Source organism: Danio rerio, chromosome 16 (assembly GCF_049306965.1).
Source record: "Danio rerio strain Tuebingen ecotype United States chromosome 16, GRCz12tu, whole genome shotgun sequence".
In the NCBI taxonomy this organism is placed as follows: domain Eukaryota; kingdom Metazoa; phylum Chordata; class Actinopteri; order Cypriniformes; family Danionidae; genus Danio; species Danio rerio.
In genome coordinates, this window is record NC_133191.1 from 55612486 (window position 1) to 55636373 (window position 23888).

Consider the following 23888-nt stretch of genomic DNA (forward strand, 5'->3'; position numbering starts at 1 on the left):
TACATAAATGAACAGTATGATTAACTTAATATTGTGCACAAAGTACTATAATGCACAAAATAATGAACTACAGTGCAACAAAATAGCAGCTGTCTTTTATATTGCACATATATTATGAATAAGGCAATGCATGTGGCAGTCCTTGTAATTAGAAACAGTCATTTCTCGTACCATCAGTGTCCCTGAAATGACCAAGTGCTGATGTGCCTTCCCTTCCTTACTGCAGCTTAAAACTTTATGCATGCAATCGTGAAAGTTTATTAATGCAGCGATCGCGTTCTTCAGCTTTCACAGCGCGTCTGCATGCATGCACTTGCCATGCGAGTTTTTTTTCTTCTTTCCGCATTCACTCGGCACTTCCCGTATCTCCTCGGCACTTCTAGTGTCTCCTCGGTAAGTTCCATACCTCCTCGGCAAGCTCCGTCAGCCAATTGCTTCCGCCAAACACTTTCAGTTTCGTTAGTTCTGCCTAATTCCTCCATGCATTGATTGATTTGACGTCCAAATCCGTGATTTGACTTTACAGAGATCAGCTCTCTGATCTGAAGATCAAACCTCTCCAGATGCTTCAGAACGCAGCAGCACGAGTGGTCTTTAATGAACCTAAAAGAGCACATGTCACTCCGCTGCTCATCCGTTTGCACTGGCTGCCAGTTGCTGCTCGCATCAAATTCAAAGCTCTGATGTTTGCTTACAAAGCGACTTCTGGCCTTGCTCCTCCTTTTCTGCAGATCTATGTGCCCTCCAGACACTTGCGTTTTGTGAATGAACGTCGCCTCATGGTTCCATCCCAAAGAGGGAAGAAATCACTTTCCCGAACTCTCGCATTCAATCTGCCCAGTTGGTGGAATGAACTCCCTAACTGCATCAGAACGGCAGAGTCACTCACTGTCTTCAAAAAACGACTTAAAACTCAACTACTTAGTCTCCACTTCCCTTCCTAATCTGCAATTCTCTCTCTGACCCCTCTACTAACTACATTAATTAAAAAAAAAAATGACTACTGTTTTGCTTCTTACACTTTCTTTGCATACCTGAAACTTGCCTACAGCACTTATTCATTGTTGCTCTTATAGCTGTGTAAATTGCTTACTTGTCCTCATTGTTAAGTCGCTTTGGATAAAAGCGTTTGCTAAATGACTAAATGTGAATGTAAATGTAAGCTCCTAATAACTTAGGGTCGACCTAACCCCCAGGAACCATGTCGCTACCCATATCTGGAGTTAGATACAATTCTTTCTTGAGGCACACATTGAGGCCATCCATATCTGGAGCTAGATACAATACTTCATTGACGCACGCATTCAAAATTGTCTATTTTTGCTGTAACCAATGAGAACCGTTTACCTGGATCCCACCTTTTCTGGACTTGTGTAATTATGTAAGTATATGTAAATATATGTACGTATAATTGCTGCATTGTTGTACTGTAAGTCAGAGCGGCCTAGGAACTCATTGCGAGTGTTGAAGCTAGCTTCTGCTGACAAAACTGAAACTATCTTCAGCAAACTTCATTTATTTATTTAAATCTCTGACTCCGGCTCTTGTTCATCTGATAGACTGGTCATTCTTTGGGTCAAACTGTATACCATCCCTACATTGTTTTTTTATTTGCGTTAAATAAATTTTTTTTAATTCTCAGTGTTGATTTTAATGCATTAACTAATGTTAACTTATGAGACTAAAGTTAAGTTTTACCTATTATACGTTATCATCCTTTTGGAATTAAATTGACATTTTTATTTACGCCAAACATATATATAGAAAACAAATCAATACACTAGAATTATTTTAGTTAACTATACCCATTAAAGGCATCTTATTTTACAGCTTAGATCAATATCATGATAGAACCGTATATATCTTAGTGCATGTAATCGCAGCAAAAACTTTTTCTATTTCCAGCAGAAGGTTAAGTCCAGGGAGGCGAGACTGGCTCTTACCGTAGACGGGGGTTTTTCCAGGCAGGATGACGATGATGAGCTGCAGTCCAGAGTAAGTGTTCTTCAGGTGTCTGAACATGGGCTCCACGCTGTCGGCCCCCTGAGCGTACTTACAGAAACACGGCTGACCCTGAATCGGCATCCCAGCATCCTTCGAGATTTTGCGCAGCTGGTCGGTAAAACCCCTGCGAGGACAAGCATCATTTAGATTGATTCATCATACTGCATGAATCAATTTAAACCAAATATTAGTATAAATTGGCAAATTTTGCAGTGCGTTTCAGTAAATATATGCATGTTAAGCACTGCAGCATTCATCTTCTGTAGTTTTTAAATAAAAAACTGAAAAAGACAAAGTAAAAAACTAAATACAATGTTCTACTATTTCTTACAGTGAAATATTACATCAATATTTCAGCATTATTGTAAAATTTTTATTAAAATTACTAAAATTAAATTTTCTATTCAGTTGTAGTAGTCGTAGTAGTAGCAAAAACTTGTTACTATAATTAAATTTGTAATATTAGGTTCACAATATTACAATTATTATTATATAATTATTATTTTTAAGAACGATGATGAAATTGTAGCAATTATTATTATTATTAAGAACAATGATGATGAAATTGTAGCAATTATTATTATTATTATTATTATTATTATTATTATAATTATTATTATTAAGAACAATGATGACGAAATTGTAGCAATTATTATTATTATTATTAAGAACAATGATTATGAAATTGTAGCAATTATTATTATTATAATTATTATTATTATTATTATTAAGAACAATGATGATGAAATTGTAGCATTATTATTATAATTATTATTATTAAGAACAATGATGATGAAATTGTAGCAATTATTATTATTATTATTATTATTAATAAGAACAATGATGATGAAATTGTAGCAATTATTATTATTGTTATTATTATTATTATTAAGAACTATTATGATAAAATTGTAGCAATTATTATTATTATTATTATTATTATTATTATTATTATTAAGAACTATGATGATGAAATTGTAGCAATTATTATTATTATAATTATTATTATTATTATTAAGAACAAAGAACAATTATGATAAAATTGTAGCAATTATTATTATGAACAATGATGATGAAATTGTACAATTATTATTGTTATTATTATTATTATTAAGATCAATGATGATGAAATTGTAGCAATTATTATTATTATAAATATTATATAATAATTATTATTAATTATAAGAACGATGGTGATGAAATTGTAGCAATTATTATTATAAGAGATATTTTCTCTTTCAGACCATTCTCTGTAAACCCTAGTGATGGTTGTGCGTGAAAATCCCAGTAGATTAGCAGTTTCTGAAATACTCAGACCAGCCTGTCTGGTACCAACAACCATGCTACGTTCAAAGTCACTTAAATCATCTTCTGATGCTCAGTTTGAACAGCAGTAGATCATTTTGACCATGTCTACATGCCTAAATGCATTTAGTTGCTGCCATGTGATTGGATAAGAAATTTGCATTAACTAGCAGCTGGACAGGTGTACCTAATAAAGTGGCCGGTAAGTATATATTGCAGCCCTACAAACCAAATATATATATATATATATATATATATATATATATATATATATATATATATATATATATATATATATATATATATATATATATATATATATATATATATATATATATATATATATATATATATATATATATAGTAGTTTCACATAAAATTTTATTATTAGAAATAAAATCTAATAATCCTCCTCATTATTACTGTAATATAGATAATAATAGCGACTATAGATATATTTTTGTTATTATTACTATTCATCATCCTAATCACCCTACCTTTACATATATAATGCTTAAGTAGAAACTTATATATATATATATACACACACACACACACACACACACACGCGCATATAAACATTATGTATTTTTAAAAATCTACATTTTTCCGCAAATACAAAGAGCAATTTCTTTTCCCGCTAAATCATGCAGCCACATCAGAGATGGAAAGATATGTTATTAATTACAAAAGTAATGCTCTTATCTTCTTTAGCACGTTTAATTAAGAAACACTGATAGATAATTATGGCCATGTTATTATATAAATTTTTTAATTTTCATTTGTGCTCCAGTAAATTCTCTAGAAAGTTCAGTCTTCAAATTGAGGAGCCTGATGATGAAAAGACGAGCACTTGTAAGCATTTCTCAGTGTCTTACTTGAGGATCTCCTCTCTGCACTGCCTCTGTGTGGCGAAGCAGGCGATGGCCCACATCTTGATCTCCACGCCGGTGTGAAACTGCTTTCCTCTCATGTCCCAAACGCCGTGACTCGGTGTGGCGACAGTGCGGTTCTGAAACGACAGCTCACGGTTGATCTGCTGCACAGCACGAGCGTGAGCAAAAACACACCGCGCACACACATACACATACTCAATACTGCATGTGACTGGAACACATCAATGAGCCCAGACACATCACTACTGTACACTACCCGACATAAGTCTTGTCGTCAATCCCAGTTGTAAGAGCAACAAATAATAACTTGACTTCTCGTGGATCATTTGTTAAAGTGGCAGAAGGTCGATTTTTCTGTTGAATCATCTGCTGAACTGCATCCCAATCATCACAAATACTGCAGAAGACCTACTGGAACCTGCATGGCCCTAAGATTCTCATAGAAATCAGTCAAGTTTGGTGAAAGAAAAATCATGGTTTGGGGTTACATTCAGTATGGGGGCGTGCGAAAGATCTGCAGAGTGGATGGCCATATCAACAGCCTGAAGCCTGGTTTATACTTCTGCGTCAAGTGATTGGCGTGACCCACGGCGCATGCAACGCGCGTAGCTGTGCATTTATACTTCAGCGCGCTGTCTCTGTTGGTCTGAATTAACACTTCCGAAACGCTAGTTGGCAGTGAGGGGTTAATGTTCCTCTGTGTAGAGTTTCTTCGCTGGTGTTTTGTTTTTTCTGAACGCTTCCTAAAATGTACAAGTGGCTCAAACTCGCTCATTTTGAGGCAGGAAACGGCGGACGTGCAACAACTTTAACCATGAGGTAAACACAAAACAAAACTTTACATCTAGAGTTCTTTCACAGAACTCCACTGTTGTAAACAATCGCTCCATCGGGCTCACGTGGCTCTCGGCCCCGCCCAGACTCGTCAGTGCTACCAAGCCGACCAATCACAGAGCTTGCGGTACGCGTCGTTGCAACGTGTAGTTACTTTTTTTTTAGAGGTGCGCATCAGCCACGCCGATGGCCACGGCATAGGGCTATGCGTCAATGTGTAGGCTGCGCCGTAGCATACACATTCGCTTGACGCAGATGTATAAATCAGCCTAGAGGTATCAAGACATTTGTGCTGCCCATTACATTACAAACCACAGGAGAGGGCAAATTCTCCAGCAGGATAGCGCTCCTCATACTTCAGCCTCCACATTAAAGCTCCTGAAAGCAAAAAAGGTCAAGGGGCTTCAGGATTGGCCAGGCCAATAACCAGACATGAACATTATTGAGCATGTCTGGGGTAAGATGCAGGAGGAGGCATTGAAGATGAATCCAAAGAATCCTGATGAACTCTGGGAGTCCTGCAGGAACGCTTTCTTTGCCATTCCAGATGACTTTATTAATCAGTGATTTGAGTCATGTCAGAGATGTATGGATGCAGTCCTCCAAGCTCATGATGGAGTCAGACACAATATTCATTCTGTTTCCACTGCAGCATGACTTTATATTCAATACTGGACATTATTTCTGTTCAGTGACGAGACTTTTGTCTAAGCAGAGTCGGACCTTACTGTCCTAATGAAATCATTGATAATCAAGGCATGATCATATTTTATTGTGGTAAAATAAGTGTAATCTAGAGGCCTTTGCCTTATATATAAGCCACTTCTGATACCAAATGATCAAGTCAAGTTATTATTTGTTGTTACTAAAACTTGGTCAGACGACAAGTCTTTTGTCAGGTGCTGCTCATTTCACAAAACAAGTCTGTATAAAGAAAGATTTTAAAAAGTGCCAATTATAACATAAAATAATCATAATGATAAACTAACAAGATGACATGTATTAAGCACAAGATAAAGTTATACTGTTTGAAAATCAAATATACTGTGCAATAGATACATTTACACACATTACACATGCATGCATAAAATGTAACATTTACTTCTATAAACGCATGCACAGATGAAGACAAAATTATTAGCCATCCTGTGAAATCTGTATTCTTTTGAAAATATTTGCCAAGTGCTGTTTAACAGAGAAATCAATTATTAAACTGTGTAGTTTAAAACATCTTCTAATAACTAATTTAATTAGTCTTTGCCATGATGACAATATTCTACTTGTTATATTGGAACAAGTTTGCAAGTTAACAAGGCAAGTTTTGGTATTTGGGCAAGTCATTAGACAACAGTTGTTTGTAGTGTAGCCAATTGAAAAATAAATTCTTAAGGCGGCTAATAGTATTGATGCAACACGGTGGCACAGTGGTTGGCACTATTGCCTCACAGCAAGAAGGTCGCTGGTTTAAGTCCTGGCTGGGTCAGTTGGCATTTCTGTGTGGAGTTTGCATTTTCTCCCTGTGCTGGCGTGGGTTTCCTCCGGGTGCTCCAGTTTTCCCCTTAGTCCAAACACATGCACTATAGGTGAATAGAATAAACTAAATTGGCTGTAGTATATGAGTGTATGTTTGAATGTAAGTGTGTATGGGTATTTCCCAGTACTGGGTTGCAGCTGGAAAGGCAACCATTGTGTTAAACATATGCTGGAATAGTTGGTGGTTCATTCCACTGTGACGACCCCTAATAAATAAGGGACTAAGCCAAAGGAAAATGAATGCATGAATAATAATATTGACATCAGCAAGTCTAATTAGCAGTTTAAATAATAATGATTGTTTTGTTCCAGCCAAACTAGAAGAAGCAAGACTTTCTCTTGAGAACCAATCATAATATGAAGATCTGTGGATCTTTTTTACATGCTTTGTTAAACAGCACTTGGGTTGAAACAAATTTACAAGAAATAAAATAAAAAATATTAATTTATTTCTAACGTTTTACAGGAGGCCAATAATTCTGCCTTTAACTGTACAGGCTTTGCTTTTATTGACAGTTTGAAATGGTTGCAGTTTTTAATATGTTCTGTTTTTAGTTTACTTTAACAAAAGCATCAAAGTTAATGAGGGCCTATCTTTGCTGGACAATATTTGTATGGAACTTTTAACAGCGCGCATACATAGAGCTCAATCAAAAACTGTTAAGTCCTGGAACTTAACTTTTGATAATGTCAAATCTTTTGTTTCTTGCTTCTAATGTACAGCTTGTCTGCTTATATGGTATTTATGCATCTCATGATGTAATAGTTACTTAGTTTGTACTTACCTAACTTCTACTCTGTATTTGGCTTTACATTATTTTATTTATTTGGGTTTGGGTTGTTTTATGGTATGGCCATATGATGTATGCTCTCTATATTAAACAAAAAATTATAATAATAAATACAATTGTTTACAAAAAAACAAAAGCATCAAAGTTTGTAAGTATTACCAAATATTATTATACAATTGTAAAACCACAAGTTGGAGAAAAAATATTTAAGCTATAAAATAGTAGCCCCTTTTACACAGTGATACCGGTAAATATCTGGAAAATTTCTGGAACGACTTTACCGGTAAATTCAAAAAAGTTCACACAGGCACGGAGGTTACGGAATTTTTCCGGAAAAGAACATTCACACATTCACTCTAAAATACCGCTAAATTCTGACATCATTATCCAGAAATGAGCTCTAAACAGCTGCGCTTGTATTTGTAAACATTTGACTACATTATAAACTCTGTGGATGGATCAGTACTGTGAATAACTTTAATGAAAACGTATGAAGGAACACTTTCACATGACGAGATGTTCATAATATGTGTGTGTGCGTGCGTGCGTGTGTGTGTGTGTGTGTGTGTGTGTGTGTGTGTGTGTGTGTGTGTGTGTGTGTGTGTGTGTGTGTGTGTGTGTGTGTGTGCTGGCGCTCACCGGCTGCTTCACGTGCAGCAGAGCTTGAAGGTAAACAAACAGCAGTCTATCGATAATTATTTCCACAGTCGGCATTAAGAAGGAACATAGAAACGTTATCTAACTAACAAGCAGCAGCTAAAAGTGTCTGGAAAAATATTCAAAGGATTTTATTTACATCTACAGCATGGATGTGAATTCATCTGAATGCTCTGATTGACTGGAGTAGACGTCTTCTAAGCATGAGCACGCTCTTTCCAGCAATCTTCCTTCTGCGTTCAGACAGCATCATTCCGGCAAAATACCGGTAATGTTACAGGTTCTCTTTCCAGAAAATTGCTAGAACTAATTTACCGGTATTTGCAAAAAATCCTTTCCGGAAAATTGCTGGAACTAATTTAGCGGTATTTGCAAAAAATTCTTTCCGGAAAATTGCTAGCAAGTATATGTGAAAGCGGCCAATGAAACTGAACTAATTTTATTATCTGTATGATGTTGGGTGCAAATTAAATAGGGCTGAATGACTAATGCTACTATTATTACTTGTGGCGTTTGAGATTTGAACTGTAAAACTGGATGTGAGACTGTCTGGTTGAAATAAAAGATTCAATTGATCGTAAAACAGCATTGTTTTACTTTATGGCACAGGTGTTAAATCCAGTTCCTTTAGGGCTGCAGTGCTGCAAAGGTTAGCTCTGACCCTAAGTAAACACACCTGATCATACTAATTGAGTCCATCAGGCTTGTTTGAAACTTACAGGTAAAGCTGCAGTCACACTGGACTTTTCTCCCCAGACTTCCATTCACACATACGTGAATGCGTCAAACTGGAAACGCAAGGTCGTGCGTCAAATTTCGCAGTTCACTGCGTTGTAAATTTCAAGCTTGGTGAACTCTGATCTGTGTTAGCCCAATCGAGGATCAAAACATGACCTCTCTGGACATAAATTTAAAATATGGACCAATCGCTCGGTTTTAAATGTCTAATCATCTTGTTTAACCCCACACCTTCTCGTAAATTTTGCTCAAACTCTAGTGTGACCGCAGCTTAAGTGTGTTGAAGCAGGGCTGGAACTAAACTGTGCAGAGCTGCGGCCCTCCAGTTTGACACCTGTGCTTGATGGTATAGTTCACCTAAAAGGAAAAGTACCTCATTATTTACTCACTCAAGTGGTTCTAAACTATATATTTAATTATTTTGTTGAACACAAAACAAGAGAAATCTTGAAGAATGATGGAGCTGGCATCCATAGTAGAAATAAAAATACTATGGAAGCGAATGAATGTTTGTCCCAACATTCTTCAAAATATGTTCCTTTGTGTTCAACTAACGAAAAACACTCAAGCAGGTTTGGAACAAGCAAAGGCCGAGTAAATGACTTTCATTATTGGGTGAACTATTCCTTTCAGTATTCAATTAAAGATTAGACTTATCAGTTTATTTATATATATATATATATATATATATATATATATATATATATATATATATATATATACACATATATATATATATATATATATATATATACATATGTATATATATATATATATATTAATATAAAGTACAGCATGAATACAGTGCTCAAGCATAATCGAGTTCACCTCTCACAGATTTTCTTTAGGTTATATTATAATACATTTATGCATATAATTAAATTGTGCATTAAATTAGTCAGTAAGTCCAAATAATTGTACACCCAAACTAATGTTTTCAATAAAAAAAAAAAAAATAAACAAGTAAAACAAAGCAAAACACAAAAATCTGAAAATTTGTTAAATATCTATCTATCTATCTATCTATCTATCTATCTATCTATCTATCTATCTATCTATCTATCTATCTATCTATCTATCTATCTATCTATCTCTCTATCTATCTATAGCAGGGGTGGCCAACCCTGTTCCTGGAGAGCCACCTTCCTGCAGATTTCAGTTGCAACCCATATCAAACACACCTGAACCAATTAATTAGGACCTGAACACCATGTGATAATTACAGGCAGGTGTGTTTGATATGGGTTGCAACTGAAATCTGCTGGAAGGTGGCTCTCCAGGAACAGGGTTGGCCACCCCTGATCTATAGCCAACAATTAATTTGAATTTAAATGCATTATCTTTTTATTTCTAAATGCATTATGTAAACAAACTCTAATTTTAATGTTTAAATGCACCAATTATTAATAGAAATTATTGGCTACATTCCCTGAGAATCAGATTAAAATATAACATTTCCAAAGGGGATGTCCTCGTTTATTCTAAACACTGTTATACAAGTCACTAATGAGGATGTCCAAATGCATAAATGTCAATTCATTTAAAATAATCTGGAAAAAAAAAAAAATCAAGAGAAAATAAAAAAATAATAATATATTTTAAATAATATCTAAAATATAATTATTAATTTGTAATATATAATTGATAAATATTAATAGTTAGTAATTAATTTTAAAAATAAATATACATATAGTATATATTTATATAATAATATAATCTGTGCTTTTACATCTTTTTTTAAAATCCTCTCCTGTCTCATGCATTTGATTGTAAATAATTTTATTGTGTTTACATATACAAAAAGATTGTGTGTCAACATCTGTTGTTTGTAAAGGTGCTATATAATGAAAGCAAACAAACAAACAAACAAACAAAAACAATAAATATATTTTTGCAATAACTCATTTTAATTTAAATTCATTATCTTTCTATTTCTAACTGTGTTAGATGAATAAAATCTTATAATGGATATAAATGTTTAATAAAATGTATTTTTAATGCAGCAAAAATTATTGACAATATTCACTGAGAAATCAGTTTCAATGGGGGGTGTACTTAATAATATGCTGAGCACTGTAATACTTATGAATAAGTCACTAATGATAAGTGTCCAAATGCATGCAAAATGTCTCCAACCACTGTTTTACCATTTCTCCTGTCATTTAAAAAACATTTACAAACATCATTTATTCATCTCAAATAACAGCAGAACACATTGCTGCAAGCATGTTTATTCGGTTAGTTATTCCACACACACACACACACACACACACACACACACACACACACACACACACACACACACACACACACACACACACACACACACACACACACACACACACACACACACACACACACACACACACACACACACACACACACACACACACACACACACACACACACTTCACAGCAGCAGTGGTTAGAGCTGTTAGTTTGTCCAGCTGTGGAGCCGTTCATTCATTCAGACAGACAGACACAGAGAGATGTGGGTGATTGAAAGGAAGGGTACCATAAAGTGCTCTGTGCTCACCCTGCCCCCGTACTGCAGCATGGGCGCGGGCAACACGCGCCCCGTCACGTGGGCCATCTCATCCCGGACCTTAAACTGAAACTCCTGCACGAACGGGTCGGCTTCATAGTTAGCGCTGCGCACCTGAAACACACACATTTACAAACACGGTTACAAACTAACTTGAGAGAGTTCATATGCTGGAGAAGTTGGTGGTTCATTCCGCTGTGGCGACTCCAGATTAATAAAGGGACTAAGCCGAAAAAAAAATGAATGAATGAAGGTAAAAAGCAACAGAGGCTGCGATATCTGCTGCCAGATCCATTTTCTACACCCAATCAAGTGTGCCACATGCCTGTTTTTGAGTGACGCTCCTGGCCATAAGATCGCCCCCTGTGGGCTGGCTGCAGTACAAGTCATAAAGCCCACCTCCGACGAAGTTAAGGAAAAAGACTTGATCACAAATAAAAAAAAATGTATTACACTTGCAATAAAATGTCCCGAAAGATGGTTCTGATCAATTAAGGCTCTGGTTATCATGCTGATATAGGTGCAGATCGTCATTTTTGTAAACAGTATGCTTTTAGCCAGTAATTTAATGCTATAAAAAGGGGGCGTGTCATCATGATTGACAGTTGTGACTGACAGTTTCTCTATTCAGCTTCGGGAGGAGATTGAAGTGTTATGATCCGATTTCGGTTTTATTTTACCATGATAAAATGAGTTCAGCAGTCAACGGTACTTTCTGACCTACAAGATCTAGTGGAACACTGTTTATTCAGTAAAGTGAGATCTTTATCTGGCTTTATTATTAGTTTGCTGATACACACCATGACGGGGAAAACACAGGTGATCGCTATCTAGCAGTAATTGTCTTTATGGGTCTGAAATAAGAATTAGGAAGACAAAACTAATGTCAGCCTATCTCCACAGTGATCTCCTGTGACGTTTGTGAACTTGATTTAAAGGAGGTCTCTGACATTTTTGAAACCTCATGTAACAGTGTTTCCTCTAGGATTTTTGCCAGCTGTGGCGGCAGACCTTTTACACAGATCTACCAATTCAGTGTGAATTAATCCAAAAAGAAATCGGATTTTCGATTAATTGCACAGCCCTAATGTTAACCATGTTGAAACTCGGATTAAATGAGAGCATTATTTTAAATACTCTAGTATCTCTCTTGAGCACACAGGATGTTTGTCAAAAGCGTTTCACACTTTGAGCTGATAATATTCCAGCTCAGATCCTGCTGTACTTCAGTGTAAAAATACTCTGAGGTATTTTTAGCTTGGCCTCAGAGAGGCTTTTTCGTTTTGGTACATTTCACCCACGCTTTCCTCGCTGCACTCATGTTTAGAGATTTCAACATCTAAATCCACCACAGCAACACTGATTCACTGCCTGATTGGCTGCCAGTTTAATAAGGCATCAAGAGCAGCAGGGCTTCAATCTCTGAGCTGATCTGAGCGCAGCAGGACTGTAAATCTGCAAACAGCGAGGTAAAGAGTCTAGTCAATCAGCTCAATGTAAAGTCATCACTGACCTCCATTGATACTGATATAAAGCATGAATGCACAAATAACAGCATGAGGCAATATGAGGTTTCAAACATGGCTGGAAGAACTTGGACCATCCTCAGAAGAGCGGATATTAGTATGATATTGCTGTGCAGCCAAATTAGCATGAATACATATTTCAGAATATTACTATTAATTAATTGACAGAGTTATTACATTAATTTGGAAATACAAAAAAGTTACTTGACAAGTTAATCAAATTAAATCAAGTATAAATTATAAATATCTAAGCCTACATTTCTCATTTTCTATAAATGTAAAACAGCTACAAATTAAACAAAATAAGAAAATAATTGATAAAGCAGACATTTGAAATATATATATATATATATATATATATATATATATATATATAAAATATATAATTACATATAAATATATTAAAAAACAATAACAATATTACTAAAACCTTCAACAAATTAAGAAAGATTTTAAATAAAAAAACTAATTTAATATAAATTTAAAAATGTATAAATTTAAATTTATTTAATATATTTAAACAATTAAATATAATAATAATTGTAACATGATACTAATATAACACTGGTGCATTACACCTAACCACATAAATATTAATTTATTTATTAATATCAATTTAATCAATAATAAGCAATCAATTACGTAGGATAACCATAGGGGAAAAAAATAATACAACTGTGTTATTAGAAAAGTTAATTAAGCTTTTTTCAGCTTGTTGCAGTGAAATATTTCTCATTAAAATTTTTGTTCATTTTGTGAACTAAATTAAGTTGAAAAATTATTGTTATTTTAAAAAGCATAAACTAAAAGAAGTTTTGAAATTAACTATAATTAAAATCAAACAATCAAAAATAGACAAAAATTTATATGAAAAAGCCTACTGTAAATAACATTTTAAATAAAATGTAAAAATATTAATGACAAAATAAAATAAGTTGAAGTAAAAAAATAAATAAATAAATAAAAAATAACCTATAATTAGATAAAGATACAAAGCAAAACAAACATTTTAGCCACGCTTAAGTTCAAAAACAGAAAAAAAAAAGTATTCAAATTAGCAATGAAATCTATAGAAGTCTGATATTAAAATGTTGATTATTTCATGCATACAGGAGGTACTAAACAGCACTCACCAGTCTGCTGATCTCCTCCTGTCGGTCTGGTGCGGAGCGCGCCGTGGCTTTGATCATGGTGGACGTCTGATTATCTGTCAGTTTCTTGATGCACCGCTGCCCTGCTACAATATTGCAAACCTAAAAGGATGCACATATCAAACAAGTGGGAGATTATGAGATTTCATAATAATAATGATACAAGTCACCTCAAATCCTGATAACGATATTTATCATGATATAGTAACAAATTCAAGAAACTAATAGTTTAAAAGTATTGACCACGTGAAAAACTAATACATAATTAAACTACAACCCCAAACCAGAAAAAGTTGGGAAAGTATAGAAACCGCAAATAAAAAAAAGAAAGTAGTGATTTACAAATCGACTTTGACATTGCAGACAATATGAACACAATATTTCATGTTTTGTCTGGTCAACTTCATTTAATTTGTGAATATAGATCATTTCCTGTCATTCAGACCTGTAACACACTCCAAAAAAAGTTGGTGCAAAAATTATTTGGTACAAAAGCAGCATCCTAGAAAGGTCTAGTCCTTCAGGAGCAAAGATGGGCCGAGGATCGCCAGTTTGCCAAACATAATTGAGAAAATAATTAAAATGTTTAAAAACAAACAATGTTCCTCAGAGAAAGATAGGAAGGTATTTTATATTTCACCTTCAACAGTGCAGAACATCATTAAAAGATTTAAGGAATCTGGAGGAATTTCAGTGTGTAAAGGACAAGAGAACAACCCTAAGCTAAACTAAGCTGAACAAAATCTTCTCTCTGTTGGAGGGGGGCTAATTATTCTGACTTTAACTGTACATTGTTAATTAAAAAGCAAATGTAACCATTATGTGTGTTGCACTATTCTAAAGCATACCGTAGTATAAATAGTATAAGTAGAGCATTTACAATGAAAGGGGATGTGCTACCGACGAAGGGGTGGGCTGCTGATCAAAGGGAGGAGCTATCATGGGTGTTGACGTTGGATTATTTTGGATTGTGCAAGCAATATTTCTCTCATGTAACGCAACTGATTATGGCGACTCCCGATGGTCAATGCAGTTGTACTCATTCATTCATTAATTTTCTTGTCGGCTTAGTCACTTTATTAATCTGGGGTCGCCACAGCGGAATGAACCGCTAACTTATCCAGCAAGTTTTTTACGCAGCGGATGCCCTTCCAGCCGCAACCCATCTCTGGGAAACATCCAAACACTCATTCACATACACACTCATACACTACGGACAATTTAGCCTACCCAACTCCCCTGTACTGCATGTCTTTGGACTGTGGGGGAAACCGGAGCACCCGGAGGAAACCCACATGAACAGGGAGAACATGCAAACTCCACACAGAAACGCCAACTGAGCTGAGGATCGAACCAGCGACCTTCTTGCTGTGAGGCGAACGTGCTACCCACTGCGTCGCCAGTTGTACTCATGACAGGCACTATTTGCTAGTTTTGTCATTTGCACCCGGGAAACGGTTTGAATTTCGGCTTTAAAAAGTTAGTGTTCCTTATGGGATTACACTAAACTCCACACTACATGATTTCTCATGATGCTGTTATTTATTTATCTGTCTACATCCCTGTAATGACGTGAATTATTGCTCTATAAATAATGCATTTTGCCACACCCTATTTTGTCCGTGTAATTTATATATAGTAATGACTCATGTTGCACAGCACTAAGAAGAACAGAGAGTGAGTGAGTGTGTGTGTGTGACAGACTCACCTCCAGAGGCAGGTATGTGTGTTTCTGCTCCTGTCCCACCTGTAGACAGGGCAGGTGAGGGTACTTGAGCTGCAGGTTGTACTTCTCTCTGAAATACTGAGCTACTGTCCGTTCTACAGTTTGGCCGTTCTCCAACTGCAAAGGGAACCTGGGAAAACATCAAGACACTTGATTTAACAACACTAGAGACCTGTACTCCTGTATTTAAACACTAGAGGGCAGCATGGCACAGCATTTGATCCTACTGTTTTCCTCTTTACCCTATACCAGATAACAGATGGCTAACAGATGACTCTGGCTCAGTTATACCAGACATAGTAAGACCATAGACTCAGTTATGCCATAGCGTGTTCTGTCAGATGATTCCCATCCTGTGCATCATGAGTTTTACCTTCTCACTTCAGGTGTTCGATACACTCCTATTAGTTCCTAGCAAATCATTTTAAACTTGCATTCATCCCCTGCGCTATAAAGCTTTAAATATGAGTGAGATTTGTATTGTATAATGTGTTTTGTGTATTATGTGTGATATGCTTGTATGCTGCAATCAAATTATCTTCGGGAAATAAACAAAGACTAACTAACCTTTTTTACACTTTCCATCATACTTTGCTTGAATTATGGACCTTTAAATCCTACACAATCAGGGAGTTGTTTATATAAAATGAATGAAATTAACACCAGCATGATATATTTCATAATTCATGCATTTAATATTAAATGAAAACTTGTTAAAATTAACTTTTAAAAAAAATATTTTCAGAAGACTAGTTAGGTTACGAGACTGCCCAATCTCATCATTTAGCAGATAAACATCAACACAACATTGATTAAAACATAACAATTTTTCTCATTTCTAAGAGAGTTTAAATACAGGATAAAATACAGGCTGAAGGCACTAAACATTTTTCTGCAGGCACAAAACTTATTAACTAGGCTCTCAATTTCATTTATTGTATAAACTTTCACACTCACTGGCCACTTTTTAGGTACACCTCTCCAGCTGCTGGTTAATGCAAATTTCTAATCAGCCAATCACATGGTAGCAGCTCAATGCATTTTGGCATGTAGACATGGTCAAGGCGATCTGCTGCAGTTCAAACCGAGCATCAGAACTGGGAAGAAAGAGGAAATATCCAATGAGCGGCAGTTCTGTGTGCGCAAATGCCAGAGGAGAATGGCCAGACTGGTTCCAGCTGATAGAAAGGCAACATTAACTCAAATAAGCACTCGTTACAACCGAGGTCTGCAGAAGAGCATCTCTGAACACACAACACATCCAACCTTGAGGCAGATGGGCTACAGCAGCAGAAGACCACACCGGGTGCCACTCCTGTCAGCTGAGAACCGGAAAACTGAGGCTACAATTCACACAGGCTCGCCAAAACTGGACAATAGAAGATTGGAGAAACGTTGCCTGCTCTGATGAGTCTCCATTTCTGCTGCCAGATTCGGGTGGTCGGGTCAGAATTTGGCATCAACAACATGAAAGCATGGATCCGTCCTGCCTTGTATCAACAGTTCAGACTGGTGGTGGTGTAATGGTGTGGGGGATATTTTCTTGGCACACTTTGGGCCCATTAGTACCAATTGAGCATCGTGTCAACGCCACAGATACCTGATTATTGTTGCTGACCATGTCCATCCCTTTATGACCACAGTGTACTCATCTTCTGATGGGACTGCTCAATCCAGCTACTTCAAGCAGGATAATGCGCCATGTCAAAGCACAAATCATCTCAGACTGGTTTCTTAAACATGACAATGAGTTCACTGTACTCAAATGGCCTCCACAGTCACCAGATCTCAATCCAATAGAGCACCTTTGGGATGTGGTGGAACGGGAGATCCGCATCATGGATGTGTAGCCGACAAATCTGCAGCAACTGTGTGATGCTATCATGTCAATATGAAGCAAAATCTCTGAGGAATGTTTCCAGTACCTTGCTGAATCTAGGACGAAGGCAGTTCTGAAGGCAAAACAAGGTCCAACCCGGTACTTGTAAGGTGTACCTAATAAAGTGGCCGGTGTGACTTTCACACATTTCTGACATACTTCAAATCAAAATGTTCCATGCGGATATCAAATGCATTAAAGCACTGTGGCTTTGCCCTCTGTAATCAATATGTTCATAACTCGCATTACTTCCTGTGCCGGTTTGACTCACGTTTGGTGGCTGGCAGGCCGGCGGGTCACATTGCAGACGCGGTACTTCCTCCGCATGGTCCCGCAGTGGGTCACCTCCACCTTCAGACCTGCACATAAACCAACCCATGAGAATGAAGTACGTACACCAAGACACAAACTTAGTGGTTGCAACATTTTCTTAGATACGATTCAGTTTTACGGCTCTGACACTAAATCAAACAGGCACCAAATAAATTTGCTGTTCATACTATGGATAAAGCGACTTTTAAAAGTATTATATTAAAGCAAGCATGTCTTAATCTTTTTTAAAAAATGCAAAAACATAACATACTTTTCATATTTCACTTTGTGTCTTTTTTCATTCTTTTTAAACCAGTTTCAACAATTTTAATCTGATAATTGTATTCTTTTACTCATCATTGCACGCACACGCACACGCACACGCACACACACACACACACACACACACACACACACACACACACACACACACACACACACACAAACACACGCACACGAACACGCACACACACACAGATTTGAGTCCAATCAGGTTAAAACATTTACTGTATGTATGACGCAGTAAATGGTGTTATGTGAGAGTATAACTGTTGTTGACTTGAGATTGAAAGCAGAGCAGCCCACAAACTCTGCGAGTGTTGGAGCAGGTTGAATCTGCAAAATATCCTCAGTAAACTTTCTTTAACTGAATCTCGGACTCCTACTCTTCTTCGTCTGGCAGACTGGTCATTTTTGGGTTATAACTGTTGGTAGCCCAACAATTTTGTTGCACACAAGCTGACTAGTCATGTCTAATCTGCTCCTACATCAACTATATTACACGTGTGCTCCCCAAGATTTTAGATGACTCTGTGTTGTTTTACGCTAAGAGTAAACAACCCTCCTCCACCCTAGTTCCACCTGTGTTTAAATCTGCTATGGGGTTACACATGGTTTCCGCTACATTCATTCTTCAATGGCGGGGTGCCACACCAAAATGCATCCCACCACGGCTACATTCCAGCTTTCCATTCAAAACCTTCAGTCATTGTTGATGTTTTTAATGGCGGGTTATAATCTTATTTAATAAGTTAAAAAACTTATTAAAAGGTAAGGGAATTAGAACAGCGCAAACATTTCTGTAATCGTAGTAGTGCTGTGCGTTATTTGTTTAACCCTTTGAGGTTATGTGCGGACTAACAGGTGCGTGAGGCCAGCAAACAAGGCATAGCTTTCAGTTAGGATGAACACAGTTTCCATAAATGTACTTTATTTAAAGATAAAGGTCTGTGCTTATGCATACAATGACTCGATCTTGCTGGAGTTTATAGCCGTTTCACTTTACTTCAGGACGCATTACCACTGCTCTGTAGGTCTACTGGAAAATTAAGAAATATTCCTAGCAAATCTAATGAATGTTGAGACATTCTCACTACATAAACGTGCTAAATCGCACTTCAGCAGCATTTATTTGAGAGCGCACAAGAAGATCTGCGCTTGAACAGCGTATATTTGAGGGGGTGTACAAGATGTTTAGTGCACGAGCGGAGGAATTCGGCACGCGAGCAAAAAGATTCACATGCTCGTATTGCATAAATGTGATCATGACTTGTAATACTACGACATTTCTCCATTTGTCATTGAAATAACGACATACTGTTCACACGGGGCGTCAGCGTCAACGCTTCCCATTCACTTTGAATGGGTGACGTCAGGCGTTGCCGAACTGCATTGTGGATCCGTCGGCGCCGCTTCAGAAGCGTTCCTCGCTGCAGAAGTTGGAACCAGCTCAAACTTTTCCGACGGAAGCGTCAGCCAATCAGATCGCTGTATGCAAATACACCAGCTCAGACAGTGGCCTATTGCTGACTAAATTTCATTGGCTGACGCTTCTATGACGATCGTTTCAGCTCCAACTTCAGACACGCCCTCTGTCAAGCGTTGACGCTGAAGCCCCGTGTGAATAGGGCGGTAGATTTATGTAAAAGGTGTGCCGCCACAGCTGGAAAAAATCCTAGAGGAAACACTGGGTTACATGTATATGATGTTTGCAGCAGTGTTATATTCTCAGACTGCATGTCTATGAATATACCGGGAGTAACAATACTCTGTACTTGCTCTGCCATAATGATCAAAGCAGCAGCAGCAGAGCAGATATATTCCACCGAGACCAAACACATCACAAATGCCATATAGCAGTTTTTAATTTTTTAAACCATTTAAGGTTAATATTATAAGCCCTCTTATGCAATATTTGTTTCTGATTGTCTACCGAACAAACCACTGTTATACAATGACTTGCCTAATTACCCGAACCCGCCTAGTTAACCTAGTTAAGCCTTTAAATGTCACTTTAAGCTAAATACTAGCAACTTAAAATATCTAGTAAAATATGTACTGTCATCATGGCAAAAACAAAATAAATCAATTATTAGAAAGTAGTTATTAAAAGTATTATGTTTAGAAATGTGTTGAAAATATTCTCTCTCTCTGTAACAGAAATTGGGGGAAAATATAAAGGCGGCTGTATACTGTATATATTCATTGCCATAATAAATCTCTCAGAGAGCTGTCATGACAGAAAGATTGACTTTTAAAAGTAACAGCGGACACAAACACGTATGAACACACACCTTTGATTTCTTTGGTGAATTTGACTCTGTGGGAGTCTGTGAGGGGTCGCGGCTGCTCGTCGATGTTGTGGATGTCCAGGACTTCACACATGAACTGAATGACTGGCTGTGCTTTGTAGAAAGCCGTGGCTGACACTGAAACACAGGAGAGATGAAAACTGATGAGAAACGCTTTAGTGCAGGTTATAATAAAAAAAAAAAAGCATCATGATGACTGAAAAAATTTATTATGAAAAAAAACAATCTAAGGTCTATTACCATTTAATATATCTACTGCAGTGGAACTGCAGGACAATGTATTTAGGTTTAGTGGAGTTGGAATTTGCATATGCAAAGATCACAAAAGGTATTAAATAGGTTGCTTATTATTGCTAATAACAGGAACGGACTGCATTTGTCTAAGAATAGTAGAATGTATTTTTGAGCATGTGTATAAGTATAAAGTATGTCCACGCGGTTTACTAAAACTATTATATGAAGAGTTCAGATCCATCAGACCCCTTTTCTTGTAAATGAGCATTTTCTATCAGGCTCCTCTGATTAGGTTCAGAAGTTTCATTTTATAATGAAAAGGTTATTCGCTAGTAAATAAACCTTTTTTCAAAAATTTCACTTTAGACAAGTCTTTGTTTTTTAAGAAGGTGAACTTTCTTTTGTGTCAAAACCAGCTAAATCCACCTCTGCTTTTCATGCAAAACCTTCTAAATCCACCTATTGGGAAAAGACAGTGTAATTATTTGAAAATGAAGATGCTATAAGAAATTGTTTTAATAAACATAGAATATATTACACAAACCACATAAAAATTAAAAATATATAAATCTGTCAAGTAAGTGGTGGTTCATTCCGCTGTGATAAACCAGGGACAAACCAGACAGAAAATGAATGAATGAAATCTGTCAAGTAAGACCATAAATCAATAACATTAAAACTGGCATTAATTAAATCTTAATCTGTTGGCATTTCTGATATTTTGTATATATTTTTAATGTAAGTAAAGCAATGTAAACATTGTAAACATTGTAAACTGAGCTTGATAGATTCAAATAATGTAGTGTAAAAACATTGTGAAACATCAATATCTGTGCATTGCTCATTAATATAAAAAGCTTATCAGACGTACAGGTATTATGAAGTATATAAATAATGTACAGTTTAATATTTTATATTTATCTTAAAAAATAGCTCAAATTAGCAAATAAAACAAGATAGGCCTACTAGGCAAAAAGGGGATGCCTCTTGGACAATTTTAGAAACTGTCATTCATTCATTTTCACCATACTTAAGGTCTTGGATCCATGCTTATCCTCTTCGCATTCACGTGAGATAAAAGAACAGTATCTTAACTCTGTCTTTCATGAAATGGAGTTGCCGTTTAATGTATAGTAAATGGGACTCATTCAAAGTATTGTTGCTGCGCAAAAACACATTATAAATGCATGCTACACTTCCGACTGCACATTGTGTTTTTATAATGCACAGAGTTGAGGTGAGGGACGGTTTCATTTGCCATTTACTGACAGTCGGACAGGCTCAAAGTTCATCAAACTCAGTCTTGAAATCGAAAGCGGAATAAAACATGGGATTCAATTTGTGCCTTCTGATTGGTACAGAGGATATAGCTGCTTTTGCTGTCAAAGGCAAGTGGCGTTTAGCGGCTTTTGCAAACAAACTGTTTCTGAATGCGCTGACGCTGGGATATAGATGATTTAGAGCAAATATATATTTGTTGATGGTGTAGTACGTGTCTAAAGCATTCACTCAATGTCATTAACTCATTGTTACTGAAGTGGTGTTTAGCGGCTTTTGCATCTGAACTCTTCATATATTTTTTAAATATTTATTTCTGCATGCATATTTGTTTGTTTTTCAAATTTAAAGTGTACAAAATCATTATCTATTAAACTTATGAGATTCTAAAATTGGGGTTAGAAAACAACGTTAACTTCACAATGCAATTACTACTGAAACTAAATAATTAGAAAAATAAATAATTGTGAGATTTGCCTGTTTCAGTGTAGAAATCTCTTTTTTTATAAGTCTCTTTTAAGGTTAATTTTGTATTACTTAAAAACATAAAAATAACTTGTTATAGCTACTAAAATATATATACATATCAGAAATAAATTATATGCATGTTGTCAATTTTGACTACATTTTTGACTGTTTTTAAGAAAAATCATTAAAAATTATTTTCTATTTGAAATGCTTGTTTAAAATAAAAATATAAAACATGATTTAATTCAGGATACATCTTGCATTCAAATAAATAAAGAGACAAAATAATTTTTTTAAATGTATTAACCTTCTAACATTCTTAATTCATTCTATATGCCATTGCATGATCAGCTGTAGGTTGTTGTTATCTTTGAAAACCTCAACTTCTAATTGCATTTCACAAGCTTTTAGTAAACAGAACCAATCTTGAAGTCACTGTTTATAAAGTCCTGTGAGAAAACATCTCCACGAATGTTGCCGATGCTTTCGCGCTCTTTCTGAGGCCATTCACTGCTTTATAAGCGTGACAATGAGGCAATGAAAGGAGAGACGATTTCAGACGGTTGGACTTTTCCCTGCCCTTCAGACAGAGGGGGAGGAGCAGAGATGCAGCCAATTGACTTATGGGAGTCTGAGAGAGCGGGAAAACACGCAGACAGAGACACAGAGAACTGCTGAACTCAGTGAAAGAAAGAGAGGCTCCTTTAACACCCCCTTCAATCACACAAACCCCCACCACCATTATTCAGACCTTCAGTGGGACCCGCTCTCACACTCCTACTAAAAAAAAAACACACTTGCTAAGGAAACTCAAAGGATGCGCACCATCAATGTTGAGCATCATTTTCCACATGGCGGGCCGAACAGACTGATGGAAACCGAACCACACCTCTCTGCCTCCACCTAGAGGATGATCATAACCCTCCGGGGCGGAGAAAAATGAGCGGCCCACGGGTGTGTACCTGTAAGAGACAAAGAAGAGACCTCATCAGACTTAAAAATGCAGATGATATTAAGGATTCAGTGATTTCTTGTCTTTGCTAAATGCACTTTTAATGAGTGTTTGAAGAGAAATCCAGCAAGAAATGGCATTTATTTTTTTTATATTCACCTAATGCATTTGTTATAAAAGAATTATGCATGCATTTACAAATTTCACATACTTTATATTGTGTATATTTTGAATTTGCAATCCTAAATGAACAACACAAACATAACCAAAAGTATTTTATGCACGCAGAAATACAATAAAAACTGTTATATTTTACATACAGTGTATACCACCGCCGATATTGGTTAAAAAAAATAAATAAATAAAAAAAAGTCATCAAATATACTTGGGCAGCTGTTAATATACCTGGGCAGCCCGTCCAAGTAAAGTCTGTGTAGGAAGCACTAAAGTGTGTCCACGTGGTTTCAT

The 23888-nt window shown here is 36.2% G+C and overlaps 1 protein-coding gene across 5 annotated transcripts in view; it reads right to left on the minus strand.

Annotated features, from left to right (window-relative positions):
• Positions 1-23888, minus strand: part of ago3a (argonaute RISC catalytic component 3a) — a 71625-nt gene that overhangs the window by 9875 nt on the left and 37862 nt on the right. For 2 of the 5 annotated variants that reach the window (NM_001423197.1, NM_001302232.1), the window contains 8 exon segments: positions 23294-23430; positions 20471-20605; positions 17857-17944; positions 15689-15836; positions 13963-14082; positions 11274-11417; positions 4188-4321; positions 1944-2128 (listed from right to left, as the gene is read on the minus strand). In NM_001423197.1, coding sequence (NP_001410126.1) covers positions 1944-2128; positions 4188-4321; positions 11274-11417; positions 13963-14082; positions 15689-15836; positions 17857-17944; positions 20471-20605; positions 23294-23430 — 1091 coding nt within the window. 5 annotated transcript variants of the gene reach the window in all.